The sequence below is a fragment of the Scyliorhinus torazame genome, chromosome 3, assembly GCF_047496885.1.
Source record: "Scyliorhinus torazame isolate Kashiwa2021f chromosome 3, sScyTor2.1, whole genome shotgun sequence".
In the NCBI taxonomy this organism is placed as follows: Eukaryota; Metazoa; Chordata; class Chondrichthyes; order Carcharhiniformes; family Scyliorhinidae; genus Scyliorhinus; species Scyliorhinus torazame.
In genome coordinates, this window is record NC_092709.1 from 153,928,646 (window position 1) to 153,944,979 (window position 16,334).

General features: G+C 50.2%; 1 protein-coding gene across 3 annotated transcripts in view; it reads left to right on the forward strand.

The window, feature by feature from the left end:
• cc2d2a (coiled-coil and C2 domain containing 2A) overlaps positions 1–16,334 on the forward strand; it is a 294,925-nt gene that overhangs the window by 18,847 nt on the left and 259,744 nt on the right. For all 3 annotated transcript variants that reach the window (XM_072496407.1, XM_072496404.1, XM_072496406.1), the window contains exons 5-8: positions 253–330; positions 1,899–1,971; positions 6,754–6,845; positions 14,406–14,507. In XM_072496407.1, coding sequence (XP_072352508.1) covers positions 253–330; positions 1,899–1,971; positions 6,754–6,845; positions 14,406–14,507 — 345 coding nt within the window. The remainder of the gene's footprint in view (positions 1–252; positions 331–1,898; positions 1,972–6,753; positions 6,846–14,405; positions 14,508–16,334) is intronic.

A 16,334-nucleotide genomic window follows, 5' to 3' on the forward strand; every position in this document is an offset into this window, starting at 1 on the left:
ATCATTCTAAAATCTACCACCTTCTAATTTGGTGTCTTTGTTTTTGTATTAACTTGGAATGAAAACAGGGCAGGTTCTATAATGGTGAGTGATCCACTCTGCCAAATTACTGTCCATGCAGTGAAAAAGAAAATTTCCCCCCATTTGTTGTCCTTGAGCTCATCTCAATTGTTTTTATTACAGTTAAATTTTGGCTACCTTTACTTGCTCCACTTACTGGCAAGGACTGTATTTGCATTGTGGTTTGTGCAGGAAATTCAGAATGAAGATGAACAGGTGGAGAATCTGAAACGGACCATGAAAGCCCAAAGACAAAGAAGGAAAAAAATGGTATGTTTATCCCTTCATCAATGTACACGTTGATATTTTATTTTTTAGTCCTGGCATTTCTGTCTTAGCGATTTAGTGATAATTTAATGGCTGCCTGTTGCTTTGCTTGATTTTAAGCAAAGGTGTTAAATAAATCACATGGAATTTCTGCTGAAGTGCTGACATGAGGTTTGGAATGTTCCAAGGAATTGCTCATGCTCATTCACCTATTTAGCAACATTTTCATCCACTTGGATGTAACTTTCTTGTATTTATTCTGTGGATATGGTTGGCATTCTCAAGACGATTATTGCTCAAACTTGGTTGCTGTCAGAAGTTGGTGTCGAGTTTCTAATTGAGCTGCTGGTGTTGAGTAGAGCTTTCTGGGTTATTAACCCGGTGACAGAGGAAATAGCAGCAGGAGTCGGCCGTTTGGCCGGTTCCTCCATTCGAACAGATCATGGCTGATCATGGAATCATAGAATCCCTACAGTGCAGAAGGAGGCCATTCAGCCCATCGATTCTGCACCGACCAGCTGAAAGAACATTCTACCCTATCCCAACAACCCCATAACCTAACCTATACATCCCTGGACATTAAGGGGCAATTGATCATGTCCAATCCACCTATCCTGCACATCTTTGGACTGTGGGAGGAAACCGGAGCACCCGGAGGAAACCCAAACAGACACGGGGAGAATGTATAAACTCCACACAGATAATCACCCAAAGTCAGAATTGAACCCGGGTCCCTGGCGCTGTAAGGCAGCAGTGCTAACCCACTGTGCCATAGTACTGCCCAGTTGGCACTGCCAGGGTAGCCAGGTGGCACCAGCACTGCTAGGGTACCACCCTGCCCAAAGGGCATGCAGCTGGAGGCCTCAGAACCCCTGGGAGATCCCCACGAGAACCGTTCCTTCCGGTCCCCAGTTGTGGAGACCAGTACCAATCGGTGCTCGCCCAAGGTTTTCGAGGAGGAGGGGATGAATTCCAAAGCCTCAGGAATTCGGGAATCTGCACATTAAAGTGAGACATCCCATAGTGGGTGGGATTTACATCGCAACGTCTCACGAGATCGTGTTACGTCCCCTCAGGCTTTGCGAGCTAAGTAGATCCCGGGAACGGGATATCCTGGCTTTTATCAGCCAAGCTGCGCCACGGCGAATTGCTTTTTGGGCATAGCGTGGCCATTGGACCGTGCCCATTGTTTTATTTCTTAAGCATTTGTACTAAACTCCATCAACTACATGAAAACAATAAGATACAAACTAAATATGAGATAATCGTTTGGCAGTACAGAACTTCAGCTGAAAAAAGAGACATGCTGTTGCCATTCATCAGGGCAGATTTCCAAGAATACCAATTGTAAAGGAAACAACAATTTATACTGCATGAGAAGAGAATGCTGGTTGGTTGGCAAATTTGAGATCTACAAACTGCGGTGTCAATTAATTTTGAATATTATTTTTGTGCATTTAACTAATTTCTGTTTCTACTTCTGCTTCCATTAACTCTCATTTTGAAAAAAGTTATTATAATGTGAAGTGTTTGTGGTCAATGCTGGCACTGACTCATTTATTTCTTCATAGCTTATTGATGACGTTGGTTTACATCCCGAGGGATCCATACAAGAAATGAATGTAATTACTCATCGACAAAGAAGTAAGCTGTGTTTAGCTAAAAGTAACAAATGTTCCATACTTTCTTCTGCCTCGAGTAATCACCTGTATGTTTCTGAGCTGTAATTCAACTTCACGAGTAGCTAGTTTGAGTAAAGTGTTGTGATAAAACAACGACAGTTGAAAGCAACCAATGTTCAATGTTTTATTGCTCTAATCTATTAGAAATGGTTAAATATTCTGGCTTCTTGGCATCGTACTGGTCACAGTCCAAGGGCGGGATTTACAGAGCACCCTGCCACGAATGTCGTGGGAGTGAGTGGTGACTCCCCATTGGCCAGTGGCAGGATCTTCTAGTCCTGCCATTGTCAATGGGGTTTCCTGTTGAATGCACCTCTTGCCACTGGGAAACCCATCGGGGGCAACAGAAAATCTCATCGGCATGACCAGCCGGAGAGTTCTGGCCCAAATCTCACATGCATAGTACAGAGTGGGCAGGCCCATTGCACTAGAGGCTTTCAGTTGGTAGGCAGATTACTCTTTGTCGCCAAACTGATGCTCAAAGTCTGCCGGAGGCTACACTTGCGCAATTCTTGCATGCATCTCAACATCAATGTAAACAGGTCGAAAGAGTGTGCTGCCTAGATAAGTGAACGTTTAAAAAAAAAATTAGAGCCCCCAATTCATTTTTTCCAAATAAGGTGCAATTTAGCGTGGCCAATCCACCTAGCTTGCACATTTTTGGGTCGTGGGGACGAAACCCACACAATCATGGGGAGAATGAGCAAACTCCACACGGACAGTGATCCAGAACCGGGATCGAACCTGGGACCTCGGTGCCGTGAGGCTGCAGTGCTAACCCATGGCGCCACCGTGCTGCCCTCTAGATAAGTGAACTTACCCACTGCTGATCGATTCAAGTCCTGAACTCAAACCTTGGACTTGAGATATGTCTTTCCTGGAGCTGTCTGGGACATGGCTTCATTTCTCTTCGTGTTAACCATGATGCCAAAATTGTTCCATGTATTGGAAAATAAGTCCATGCTACTTTTCATGTCCAGCATTAACCAGTAGCTATGCGCAGTTATTGGCGTACACAGAATTGCAAAGTAATTCTTGGAGACTTGGCTATTGCTTGCATTTATCTCGGATTGAGCAGCTTCCCATCCATGTGATATCTGATGCCAGGATCACCATCATAGACGGCACTGGAGAGCAAGGTGGTGAAAACATGCTGAAGAGGCTGGCCAAGCATGTAGCCCTTTCTAACTCCATTAGTGACTGGGAATGGGTCAGAGGACTCACTGTCGTCCATGACACGTGCGTACATACTACCATGGAGCATTCAAACTATGTGATGAATTTCTCTGGGCAACTGAATTTCTTCTTTACCTTCCAAAGGCCCTCACAGCTGACTGTGTCAAAGGACTGTGAGCAAACATGTTCAATTCTTGGAATTTCTCCTGGAGCTAACAGAAAACACAAGTGGGTCCTTGTCCTTTGCTGAAACCTCACCGATTCTCTGGCAGTCAATCCTGGTCGAGATGGTGCACAAATCAGCTGGGAAAGACCCTGGTGAATAATTTGCCAGCAATGGAGAGGACCGCAATTTATGATTGTCACAAGATTGGTGATCCCCTGGTATTATTTTGTAGAAGAATGGGAGTTTTCCCCAGTGTCCTGCCAACATGTATCCCTCACCCGATCCTTTGTGGGGCTGCACTGTGTACAAATTGGCTGCCATGTTTACAAAGCACTTCATTGGCTGTGAACCGCATTGAGATATCCTGAGGTCATGAAAAGTGCCAATCAATGCAAGTCTTAATTTATTATGGACTGAATTAATAGAATTAAGGGGAAATAGATCTAATTCAGACTTATGGTGAAGAAGCAGCTAAACACCTATTTCTTGAAGCCATCTTTGAAGGAAAAAAATCAATGCTTATCCAGGAAAATGTTAAAATTAGTTTGGCTGTTTGCAAGGAAAGGTTGCAAGCCAGAAAATGAAAGAATCTGTCAGCAAAACTATTAAGGAATATTCCTGGATAAGATGAGATAATAAGTCACAAATATGGTGTCCCCATTAAATAAAACTGGCGAGCTGAGGTTACAGTCATTTTTTCCCAGACCAGATGTTATTCCATGAACCAATGGTATACACAACCTTCTTTAATGTCTCCTTGCTGCATTGTAGTGCATTTGATCACAGAAAGAAGGCTATTGAAGGGAATGCAACCAAAAATCTTTTCAAGCTGTCTTTCTGATGGATCTTTTAATTTCCTTTGGATTTTCTCAAGGGCATGGTACTGGTTGTGGTGAGGGTATTTTAATGTTCTTCGTACAAGTATACACCACTGCCCTACTCGCCTGATGGTGCTGCCCCACTATCCCCGACACCACCCCACCATGCACACTCCACTCCTTACCCCCCCCACGCCCGGGTGATCTTCGTCGTGCTTGTCCTTCCTTGCTCGACCGTTACATCTTGGTGTATCCCCAGGATGCACATCAGAGGTGGAGGCAGCCATCTGCTTACCTCGTCCTGTGGCCTTCGCTGGCACTGGCGGGCATACTTTGGGGGCCCTGAGGCCAGAGGGCTCCGGCGCACTTGAGAGGGGCACATGCACACCCGTGCCATCCTGTTCCGGGTGCTGGCTATGGGACGCGGCCACATCAGAGGGGTGGAACTTGGGGGAGCTGGTGCCCACCATCGCCAGTCCATAGAATGGGTCTGGGTTGCGCCCCCTCCTCCCGCTTGATACCCATAGGGCCCTGGGCTTCACCTTGGGACAGATGGGCAGCTGGATTGAACTCTGGCTGTCCCTGAATCATCTGGCTCTGCCAGCCCTGATGATTCCCCATGGTCTGCACCATCGTGTCAACACCCTCGGTGATGCTCCTCAGTGACTGGGCCATGCTCTGCAGTGCCTCGGTAATACCCACCTGTGACTGGGACAAGCTCCGCAGCACCTCGGCCATTCCCATCTGGGAGCAGGACATGTTCCTCAGCATCTCGTCAAGGTCAGCCTGGTGCTGGGTCATTTCCCCCGGCAAGTCGAACATTCTGCCGAAGCTCTCAGCCATGGTCTTCACCAACTGAGCCACGCTTTGGACACCTCCACCAATGCTGCTGATGTTGTACACCAGGCTCTCCACTGCAGTCACCACCCTAGTACTGTTGGCCTCGGTGCCACGCATTGCCGGCGACATCTTCTGCACCCCTAGCCTCTGGGACTCCTCCAATTGGCCATGGACCTGCTGGAGTGTCACTGACATCCCCCTCTGAATGTCCCAGCCGCTCCCTAACATCTCCCATCAGCTCTGGTTTAACCTGCTCCACAGGCTCATCGTCAGGCTGGGATCCAGCTGGGGCATGGGATCCAACAGCCCTCCGACTGCTGTCTCACCTGGACGTTCCTGCCTCCACCTGATGTGCATCAGCAGCAGTGTGGTGCTCAGCAGATTGTGACCCCGAAGCCTGTCCACTAATGTTGCCCACCGAGCTGCATGTCTCTGCGCTGGTGGAGGGTGGGGATCACAGCTGTGACACATTGATTGTGCCAACCTTGGAGCTCCCCTCTGAGGTGGTCTCATGGGAGGCAGGGGAGGGAGCCATTCCAGATGGGCCGGCGCCGGCGACTGGAGGACCTGCGGGAGAATGAACACGTGGTCAGTGGGCGGGATGGGTCAGTGTGTATAACATTAACAACTCACATTTGACAGGTCCTCTGGGTCGGGCCCGGTGGATCCCCACCTCTGCGGCGTGCGTCCACCTCCGCATGGGTGATCGCTCTTTCCTCGGCCACCCCCGTCACTCCCAGGGCCTGTTCCTTGAAAGTTGAGGATTCTCATGTCTAGCACCCCTCTGCCAGTCTGGGCCCTCTTCCAACGATTGTGGGACAGCTTCTCTGCAGAGACGGGGAGGGCATGGTTAGCCACACATATTGGTGGGGGATGTGAAGGAAGGTGTGTGAGGGGGTGTGAAGGGAGGGGTGAGGTGAAGGGAGGGGTTTGAGAGTGGGTTGGGGTGCAATTGGAAGGTGGGGGGGGGGGGGCTAGTGTTGTGGAGGGTAGGTTTCCGGGGGGGCGGGGTCAACCCATGCATGCAGTCCGGTGTAGATCGTTGACCTTGTGTACTGGAGACCAGTCCTCCTGGTCATGCTGCCCAAGCTGACGGCCACTGCCACTTCATCCCAGGCTGCACTGACTGCTCTGTGGCTCATCCTCCGGGACCCTCTGGGAACAGGAGATCCCTCCTCGCCTTGACTACACCTTGGGACCACACCTTGGAACCTCACCAGGTCCGCGTCTCCAAACCTTCGATCCGGTCGACCACACACCATGGCCGCATGTTGAGTGGGGTTAGCTGTGCAGGAGCTGTCTTAAGTGCTTCTCCACCTTATTAGAGGGGGGCTGGCGAGTGTGGTCCTCGCAAATCGGCTGGCGAGCCTTAATTTGCCGCATGATGCCCCTGGGGCCTCGTTAAGTGTATTGCATTGCCGGCCTCGCTGGGCCGAGCACCGGGAAACTCGCGGCAGTTCCCGCTCACTACCACACGTAGAAATCTTTCTGGAGAATCGCGCTCCCAAGTGTTTTGCCTGAAAAGAATCCATGAAACAAAAAGTCATTATTTTATTATGAGAATTTTCATTGACAGAATTCATTTCCACTCGTTGATTTTGAATAAGATCTCGCAAGTTCTGTTGGTTTCATCGTTTTTGTGTGCTTTGCCAATAATTTTGTGCTGAAGAACGATGCCCTCGAACTCAATTCAATGCACTTATGCTTGTTTTTCAAAAATAAATAGTTAATTAACCCCTTTCAGCTCTTCCTTCTCTTCCTGAGACCACCCCAAGAACAAGCTTTGCTGAATATTCCATGCGAGAGAAAATGAGGGAGAAGCTGAAAGCGGCCAGGGTATGTAATGTTTAAGAGGCATAAACCCATCTTAGTTTCACAGAGAGCCTGTTGGACTTAATACTTTCCTTGTTGATCAAATGTTACTTTTAAGTGCACCAGTTTGCTATTAAAATTTTAACCCTTTAAAATTATTATTGGTTAATGTGGGGGTTAATTACCCTGTTGTACAACTGTCACTCTGTATTTTTGCATTGGTTAGATGCTTCTGAGTAGTTTGCATCCTGATAATCTATCACTGTAAAGAAAAACATAATATAATAACGATCTCTTGAATTTCTAAAGCACAATCAACTTTTGTAATGTTTTCATAGCATAATAGAATTTACAGTGCAGAAGGAGGCCATTTGGCCCATCGAGTCTACACCAGCCCTTGGAAAGAGCACCCTACCCAAGCCCACACATCCACCCTATCCCCATAAACCCACCCAACCTTTTTGGACACTAAGGGCAATTTAGCATGGCCAATCCACCTAACCTGCACATCTTTGGACTGTGGGAGGAAACCGGAGCACCCGGAGGAAACCCACGCATACACGGGGAGAGCGTGCAAACTCCGCACAGACAGTGACCCAAGCCAGGAATCAAATCTGAGTGCTACCATGCTGCGGCATACAAGATGCTTTTTCTTCTTGACTCAGAGAATCCACCGCGCACTAGTAAATATCTAGTGTTACATATTTGGTTCTTGCTGATCGTGGATCACACAAGTTGCCAGCAGGATCACTCAGTTGAATTACTGCAGGACACTCACCACCTGCTGTCTATTTGTCTTTTTGATATTGTCTACATACAAGCAGAGACCTGCAAAATATTTGCAGTCAAGTTGGTATACTTGACGAGTCCCATCAACCCATGCCCTCCCACATATGCCATCCCAATCAATCACTTGCTATTTCAACATTCCCATGCCACTTCTCCAATGTCAACCACTCCCTCTCATTTTTGTCTGTGCCATCCCCATCCCATGCCTTCCCTCACATGCCATCCTATCTATCTTTCCTGTGCTACACCACCCATACCATTCCCATCTCGTGCTCTTGCACATTTCCATGCCAGCCTCTCATGCCAGCTCCATCCCATAACTCTTCTGTATTGACTCTGACCCTCACCCACAGCAGCAAGTCATCGACTGGCATCTTGAAAATCCTTTAAAATTTAGTGTACCTGAACTAAATTTAGGGTGGAACAGAACCTCGCCTTTACTCCTGAATGGGGGAAGATGGGCTGGAAGATTATACCACCAGAAGGAAGTGAAAGGAAAGGATAAATCCTGGCACTTCTCGTGATTTCCACCTCCGCTTTTAAAAACTGATCTAATGCACATCACTTCACGTGCACGGGGCAGTGACACACGACCATCGGCAGCCGCAAGTGTGGCACGCGCTCCAGTCCTCGGTCCAGCCCAGGTGCACCAGGCTCCACACGTCAAATCAAAGTGCCAATTGTTTTGTGCAAATTGTAGTTCTCAACCACTTCCCTGAAACTATTTGTGTGGCAGAGGTTAGAAGAGCCACACCTGGTTGTAACCAGAGGACCTTACACCTTACTCCAGGCGTCTTGTATCAAATAATTGATATGCTTGGTGCACTCGGTGCCTGGATCTTGCAGAATAATAGAGTTTGATGCACCCCTTAAAGTGACCAATCAAAACAGCTACCATGGCCTATTTAGCAGAGATGGCCAATCATTGGCCGGCAGCGAGATCTTCCAGTCCCACCCCTGTCAACTTGTTTTCCTGTGTTCACACCCTCTATTGTCCGGAAACCTGCAGTGGTGGTTTGCCATCGGTAGGACTGGACGATCCCGCCAGCCGGAAAGGCTAGAAAATCCTGCCCATTATAATTACAGTTGTTCTCCGAAAGTTAATTTTGAAGTTTACTTAAAAAACAAACATTCCGTTGTTGTGAATGCATTTAGTGAAATGTGTAGAACTGTAACCTGGTAATTATTAAAATAAACTTCCAGTGATTTTATTTATGTCCAAATGTATAGTTATGGCAGGAGAGAAATGGGATGTCGTCTTTGGTACTAGTAGTTTTGATATTCGTTACTGCTCAGATAATTTGTAGCAGACTTTTTCGAACAGACAGCATTTTGTTTTGCTGTAAATGTAAATGTCACAGTCCCAGAGGGCAATGCTGAGAAAGCGGGGCCTTCATGAACAACCTCAGCTGCTATGGGATTTCAACCCGTGCTGTTGGCGTCGTTCTGCATCACGAATTGTCCAGCCAACTAAGTTAAACCGTTTTGGTGTATACATTCTCTGGACAGTCTTTTACTTGTGACACTAAAAGATTTCTAAGTGTTGTAGCGAGCGGGAATTGCGAAGCCGGCAACGCTATTCAATGCTAATTAATCCACTTAACGAGGCCTCATGGACTTCTCACCGCAAATGAAGGCTCATCAGCCGATTCACTGGCACCTTGCTTGCCAGCCCTCCGCTAACCATCGGGAGAGTATGGAATTGTATTTCACATTAAACACCCTTGCCCACAACCAGAATAATGGGCGAAACTCTCCCCCAACGGCGCGATGTCCGCCGACTGGCGCCAAAAACGGCTCCAATCAGGCGGGCATCGCGCCGGCCCAAAGGTGCGGAATGCTCCGCATCTTTGGGCCGAGCCCCAACATTGAGGGGCTAGGCCGGCGTCGGAGGGATTTCCGCCCCGCCAGCTGGCGGAAATGGCGTTTGTTGCCCCGCCAGCTGGCGCGGAATTGCGGCGCATGCGCGGGAGCGTCAGGGGCCGCCGACAGTTTCTCGCGCATGCGCATTGGGGAGAGTCTCTTCCGCCTCCGCCATGGTGGAGGCCGTGGCGGAGGCGGAAGGGAAAGAGTGCCCCCACGGCACAGGCCCACCCGTGGATCGGTGGGCCCCGATCGCGGGCCAGGCCACCGTGGGGGCACCCCCGGGGTCAGATCGCCCCGCGCCCCCCCCAGGACCCCGGAGCCCGCCCATGCCGCCTGGTCCCGCTGGTAAATACCAGCTTTGATTTACGCCGGCGGGACAGGCAATTTCTGGGCGGGACTTCGGCCCATCGGGGCCGGAGAATTGAGCGGGGGGGTCCCGCCAACCGGTGCGGCCCGATTCCCGCCCCCGCCAATCTCCGGTACCGGAGACTTCGGCGGGGGCGGGATTCACGGCGGCCAACGGGCATTCTCCGACCCGGCGGGGGGTCGGAGAATGACGCCCAATGTCTTTGTCACTTTCTACCGTAATGCGGGCCGACCTCCGAAAAAAAAAAAATACTTCTATTCAAATTTTTACATATTTTCAACAAACCCCCCCCTTACAGAAATAAGAAAAAAACAAAGACCACATAAATAACCATCTTATAGCTATGTCACGTATTCCCCCAATATACAAGCCCCCCATTAAATGATAATAAACACAGTAGTAAACACAAAGTTCTCCCCCCCCCCCCCCCCCCGGGTTGCTGCTGCTGCTGCTGACCACCTTCTAACGCTCCGCTAGAAAGTCAAGGAAAGGTTGCCACCGCCTAAAGAACCCTTGCACAGATCCTCTTAAGGCAAATTTTACCCTCTCCAATTTAATGAACCCTGCCATGTCGCTGATCCAGGCTTCCACGCTTGCGGGCCTCGCATCCTTCCACTGCAGCAGAATCCTCCGCCGGGCTACCAGGAATGCAAAGGCCAGAATACCGGCCTCTTTTGCCTCCTGCACTCCCGGCTCGTCCGATGCCACAAATAGTGCGGGCCCCCAACTCTGCTTAACCCGGGTGTTTACCACCTTAGACACCGTCCTCGCAATACCCCTCCAGAACCCATCCAGCGCTGGGCACGCCCAGAACATGTGGGCGTGGTTTGCTGGGCTACCCGAACACCTCACACACCTGTCCTCTACTCCAAAAAACCGACTCAGCCTTGCCCCAGTCATGTGCACCGTGTGCAGACCTTAAATTGTATCAGGCTAAGCCTGGCGCAAGAGGAGGAAGAATTTACCCTACCCAGGGCGTCCACCCACGTATCCTCGTCTATCTCCTCCCCCAGCTCCTCCTCCCATACCTCCGAACTCTTGACCGATCTCCCAGGCATCCATCCCCCACCCCACCTCCCTCCCCGGGCACACTATGTGCAGGTGATGGGTGTGAGTGAACACTCAGCAGACAGACAGGGGTCAGACTATGGCATAGTTTGAGGGGCACTGGCACTCTGCTCTCTGCACGTTATCATCAACCCCCTGTCCTCGACAGTGACCCACTGATGGTGCTGACACAATCCCAGCACCCTGGACAAATGCGACACATACCCTGGGAGGTGGGAAATGGGACTGGTGGATGGGTAGGTTTGCGACAATGGACCAGGTAACCTCCTAAGTGAAGCGGGCGGGTATGAGGGCCTCCCTGGCCTTCTGGGCTTGCCAGACCCTTGCCGCTGTCGCCTGTCCTGCAGCCTCAAGCTGGTCTGGTGTCACCTCGGAGGTGGCCACTTACGTCCAGCTCTTCACCACACTGCTGTGCCAGGTTGTGGAGGACACAGCAGACCATCACAAAGTGGACGACCCTCCGGGGGTGTGCACTGGAGTGCACCTGGGAGCGGTCGAGGCATGGGAACCACATCTTGAGGAGTCCAATGTACCGCTCAATCACAGCCTGGCTGGCTGCATGGGCCTCCTTGTAACGTGTCTCCACTTCAGTCACTGCCCTCCGAATGGGCATCATTAGCTAGGTCCTCAGCGGATATCCCTTATCCTCCAATAGCCAGCTGTCCAACCTGGGGTGCCGCTCGAAAAGGCCCGGAATGACCGACTGCCCCAGGATGTAACTGTCGTCGACACATCCCGGGAAGCGTGCACACACGTGCATTATCTGCAACCGGTGGTCACGCGGTTAACATAGGGTACCCCCAGATGGCCTGGTGAGCGCAGGGCATCTATTACCCCCTGGACCTGGAGTATCCCGGAGATGGTGGAGAAACCTGCCGCCCGGGTATCTTGTTAGGTTTGGTCCATGTCAAAGATGATGTCGGGCATGCACGGCATCCGTGACCTGTCGGATGCACCTGTGGGCTGTGGCCTGTGAGATGCCACACAAGTCCCCGCTCGAGCCCTGGAATGATCCCGAGGCGTAAAGGTTCAGAGTTGCAGTATCCTTGATGGCCACCGGGAGCGGGTGTCCTCCTCCATATGGTGCCATGTCTGTGTCTGTGAGGACATGGCACAGGTGTTGTACCTTGTTGAGGCGGAGCCTCCTGTGGCACACGCTACCCGCCATCTGTTTGAACGACTAGCTACGCTGTACACCCTGGGCCGTCGCGGAACTCCCCCTCTGGGTCCCTCCCTGGCCTGATGGGCGGCCGGGTCCTCAGGGTGTGGGGTGGGGTCCGGCACATGGGCCGCTGCCTCGAGCATCTGCAGACAATGCACGTTTTCCGTCCAATATCCTTGCCAGAGCGTTCAGCATCTGTAAGGAATTGGGAGAAGGTATTAGAATGACAAACAGAGGTGGCTCCCAACCCGGGACCGTCCATCCCCCCATTGATCCCCCCTCCTGCCCACCCGGAATGCCTTGCCCACACATTCCTGGCCGCAGTGGGCCCCCCTGTGCCCTCCCAAACCCTGTACACTGGACCTGCTTATAACGCCGTCTTGACTGGGTGCTGGTTCCCTCCCCTTTGCACTCGCCCATCGTCCAGCTGTGGACATGTCCCATCCCCTGGGTGTTCAGCTGTTAGCTGCTGCATGTGTGGTGTTGCCTCCCGCAGCGTTCAGGCACTGTGTCCAGACAGCGCAGTCTGATTGGGATGCTAGGCAATGACTCCTACAAGTTTCATGGCCCGCCCACACATGGGAATCCACTTGAGTTGTGTGTAGTGCTCACTGAACTTACGATTGACAATTCCCTATTAGCAATAGCCAGAGGCCTCAGCACTGGGTGGGGGTTATGGGTGATCGATGAGCCAGACGGGCAGGGGCAAGGTTGCCCCTGGAACAGGTAAACACGATCCAGGGCATGGTGGTGCTGCAAGCGGTTGCCCCCCCCCCAGGGTCTTCTCCACCGGCCTTCCCATGGCGACCCATCTCTGTGGAGGGTCCCCACCCCCAGCCAAGGGTACTCCACCTCCCGCTGAGCACTGGGTTGGCAAGCTCCGTGCGCTTTGCCTGTGAGCAAAGATGGCTACTCAGCTCCTCTGCCCTCCACAGAAGTCCTTGCACCAGGTTCACATTTTTAAAGGCTTACCAATCGGCACCAGCGTGAGCACTTGCTGGGGAGGCCGATAAATGACAGGAGGCCGTAGGATATGGGGTGGCTCCCATTAATTGTATGGAAATAAGGCTTAAGTGGTGATAATTGATTTCTCGCCACGCTACGCCAAGGTCACAATTTCGCCTACAGGAGCGGGCCGGTTGCATTGCTAACTGTTTGGCTCCTGGCGCCGTCCTCATTTTCTACCTCTCCCACTATTCACCGGCCTCGTTTCGCTTGAGCGAGAGCACGAGGCCAGAGAATCGTGCCCTCTGTGTCTCTGGGCCCCACAACGCTAGATTTTTCTCTTTCCTTAAACATCTTTCATTTGAACGTTTTCCTATCAGCTGATAAAATGTTTTACAACGTTTAGTATTGTATTCCAGTTCTGACAAAGTAATGTCCTGCATAGTGATTAACTGATATATTTTAGCATATCATTGAAACTGATTGATTTGAATTGGTTCCACTGATTTTTGAGGATACAATGATGAATTCATGTGAAGATCTGAGTGAGCTCTATAGCCTCCAGAAATCAATTGAACTGCATTGAGGAAGTGGGAGGATAGGTTCTGTTCTTGGTATGGAGTTAATGGAACATGGAAGGTGGGATTCAACTAAATGCGAATAAAGTCCCACTGTGAGTGTGTTTAGCTGTGTGTTTCTTGGTGCTCACCGTGTCAAGAAACACATGCCTATACAACGGCACTCGCATTAAATATGGGTCCTCAGTGGGGAACGTGCGGCCAAGGCTGCACAGAGCCCCGTTTTCTACACCGAGGAGCTCTGCTCACCGGAACTCCTCAGTGTACTGAGAAAAAAATGGTGTCCTGACCTCTGAAGCCCCTGACGCGACCCTTGGACACCCCCAAGTCCCAATGCACTATGGGAGGGTTCCCGCCCCCCCGCCCCATGTGTTGGCCACTGATTTTATTGAGGGTGGCATGGTAGCACAGTGGCTTCACAGCTCCAGAGTCCCGGGTTTGATTCCCAGCTTAGGTCAATGTGCGGAGTCTGCACGTTTTCCCAGTGTCTGCTTGAGTTTCCTCCGGGTGCTCCGGTTTCCTCCCACAGTCCAAAGATGTGCAGGTTAGGTGGATTGGCTATGCTAAATTGCCCCTTAATGTCCAAAATGTTAGGTGGGGTTGCTGCGTTCCGGGGCTGGGGTGGGGGCATGGGCTTAAGTGGGATGGTCTTTCCGGGGGTCGGTGCAGACTCAATGGGCCAAATGGCCTCCTTCTGCACTGTAAATTCTATGTTCTGTCATTAGATTGAATAAAAAGAATTGTGTGTGCGTGTGTGTATTTCTAATTATTTTCTAATTAATATTTATATCTTTGAACATATTGTTCAGTCTAAAGCCCAGAGTGCCATCAGGCAAGAGGAGGCCAGTGCACCAGCTCGACGTCTAACACGTTTCAAAGACCAAGAGTCAGTCACTCGATTTGACACTGAGGTGAGAATAGACATTTAAAAGTTAATAATTGATATTAATGTAAGCACCATTTTCATTTATTGTAGAGCCTCATCATTCTCAGATTTCTGTTGACTTCCTATTTGTCATTCCTTTATGTTCCAGGAGGTCCACCTACTCTTGGGCCAATTGAGGCACTTAAGCGGCCAATTAATGGTCACTTGAGGGCCTCTTCTCATCCTGCCACAACCCAGTTGGCCTGGCAGTTATTGGACTGGGAACGTCCTCCCTACGTGAGGGCGGGAGTCTTGTCTGAAGTCAATTAACTCTTCTCCACACATTAAATCGCTGTGGGCAATCCACTGGAGAAGGGGTGGTCTCACCCCTGACCTTCTCACCAATGGAGGTTGGGACCTAAAGTCCTGTCCCTAATATATCAGTCATATTTGTATCAAAAATTCCAATATTTAAATGAGTTGAATTCAGCAATGAAAATAACAATGTGATAACTTGGTTCTGAAAGAGTATTCAAGTTGAGTCAACTTTGAATGAAGGGAGTTAAACTGTATGGAGAGCCACTTTGACACCTGGGGCTGGATTTTCACCATTGAGTCAGAAAACAGGAATTGGGTCTGTTTCTGTGTCAAAAACCTCGTCAAGTGGGAAACTGGCTGAAGTTTGCATTTTTGTGACGTTAAGCCTTTAATTGGCATGGATACTGAATTAAAGCTCATGGTGGCAGGAATGGAAGTGGGTCAGATGAAGTTGGGGAACTCATTCAGCACCCATGGTCAGCCATCACTGAGGTTGCTGGTTGTCCTGAGGGAGAGTTAATAATTATAATAATCTTTATTAATGTCACAAGTAGACTTACATTAACACTGCAATGAAGCTACTGTGAAAATCCCCTAGCCGCCATACTCTGGCACCTGTTCGAGTACACCGAGTGAGAGAATTCAGAATGTCCAACTCACCTAACAATCACGTCTTTCGGGATTTGTGGGAGGAAACCGGAGCACCCAGGAGGAACCGGAATTGGTGTCAAAGCCGCCTTCTGCACCACAGGAAAGTGAGATGCCACAGGGGAGCTGGAGGCTTGGCACTTATGGGGGAGAGGAGGGAGATCCGCTTTCTGGAGGATGACAGAAAGAGTCCAGCTCGTAATGTAACAGGGGCATATCTATTTTCTGTGTCATTTCTATTCACCTGTAATTCATCTTTCCCCCTTTTCACCTCCTGCTCCTTCCTCGGTATGCTCCTCGGTATATTATCGTGGCCAATCCACCTACCCTGCACATATTTGGGTTGCGCAGGTGAGACCCCCGCAAACACTGGGAGAATGTGCAAACTCCACACGGACAGTGACCCAGGGCCGGGATTGAACCCGGGCCTTGGCGGCAAACAAAGTCATTGTTAATGGCCTAATCATCAGCAACCTTTTATTGTCTTCTGCTTTTTTGGTGTGTTGGACATGAAAATATTTTGGAGTATTTTACGGCAGCTATGACAAGGCGCCACAAGGGCAGAAGAAAATGCCGCCACTGGGACCATGCCTACGAGAAGCAGCAGATTCTACTGGTGAAGTGGCAGTTTCTGCAAATATTTAATCTAATTTCTCAGCTTTTCTAAGCCTTCAATAAAAGAGAGAGATTTAGCGAGCATGGGGGCTTTAAGCTGGTAGCCGTGACGTGACCAGCTGTTTGCTGTATTACCCCTCTGCCATGTGATGTCCCGGCCTACAGCCACGAATGGCACAGAGAAAATGCAGAAGACAAAAAAAAGTTGCTGATGATTAGGTTATTAACAATGACTTGATTGGTGCCAAGGCCTGGGTTCAATCCCGGCCCTGGGTCACTGTGTGGAGTTTGC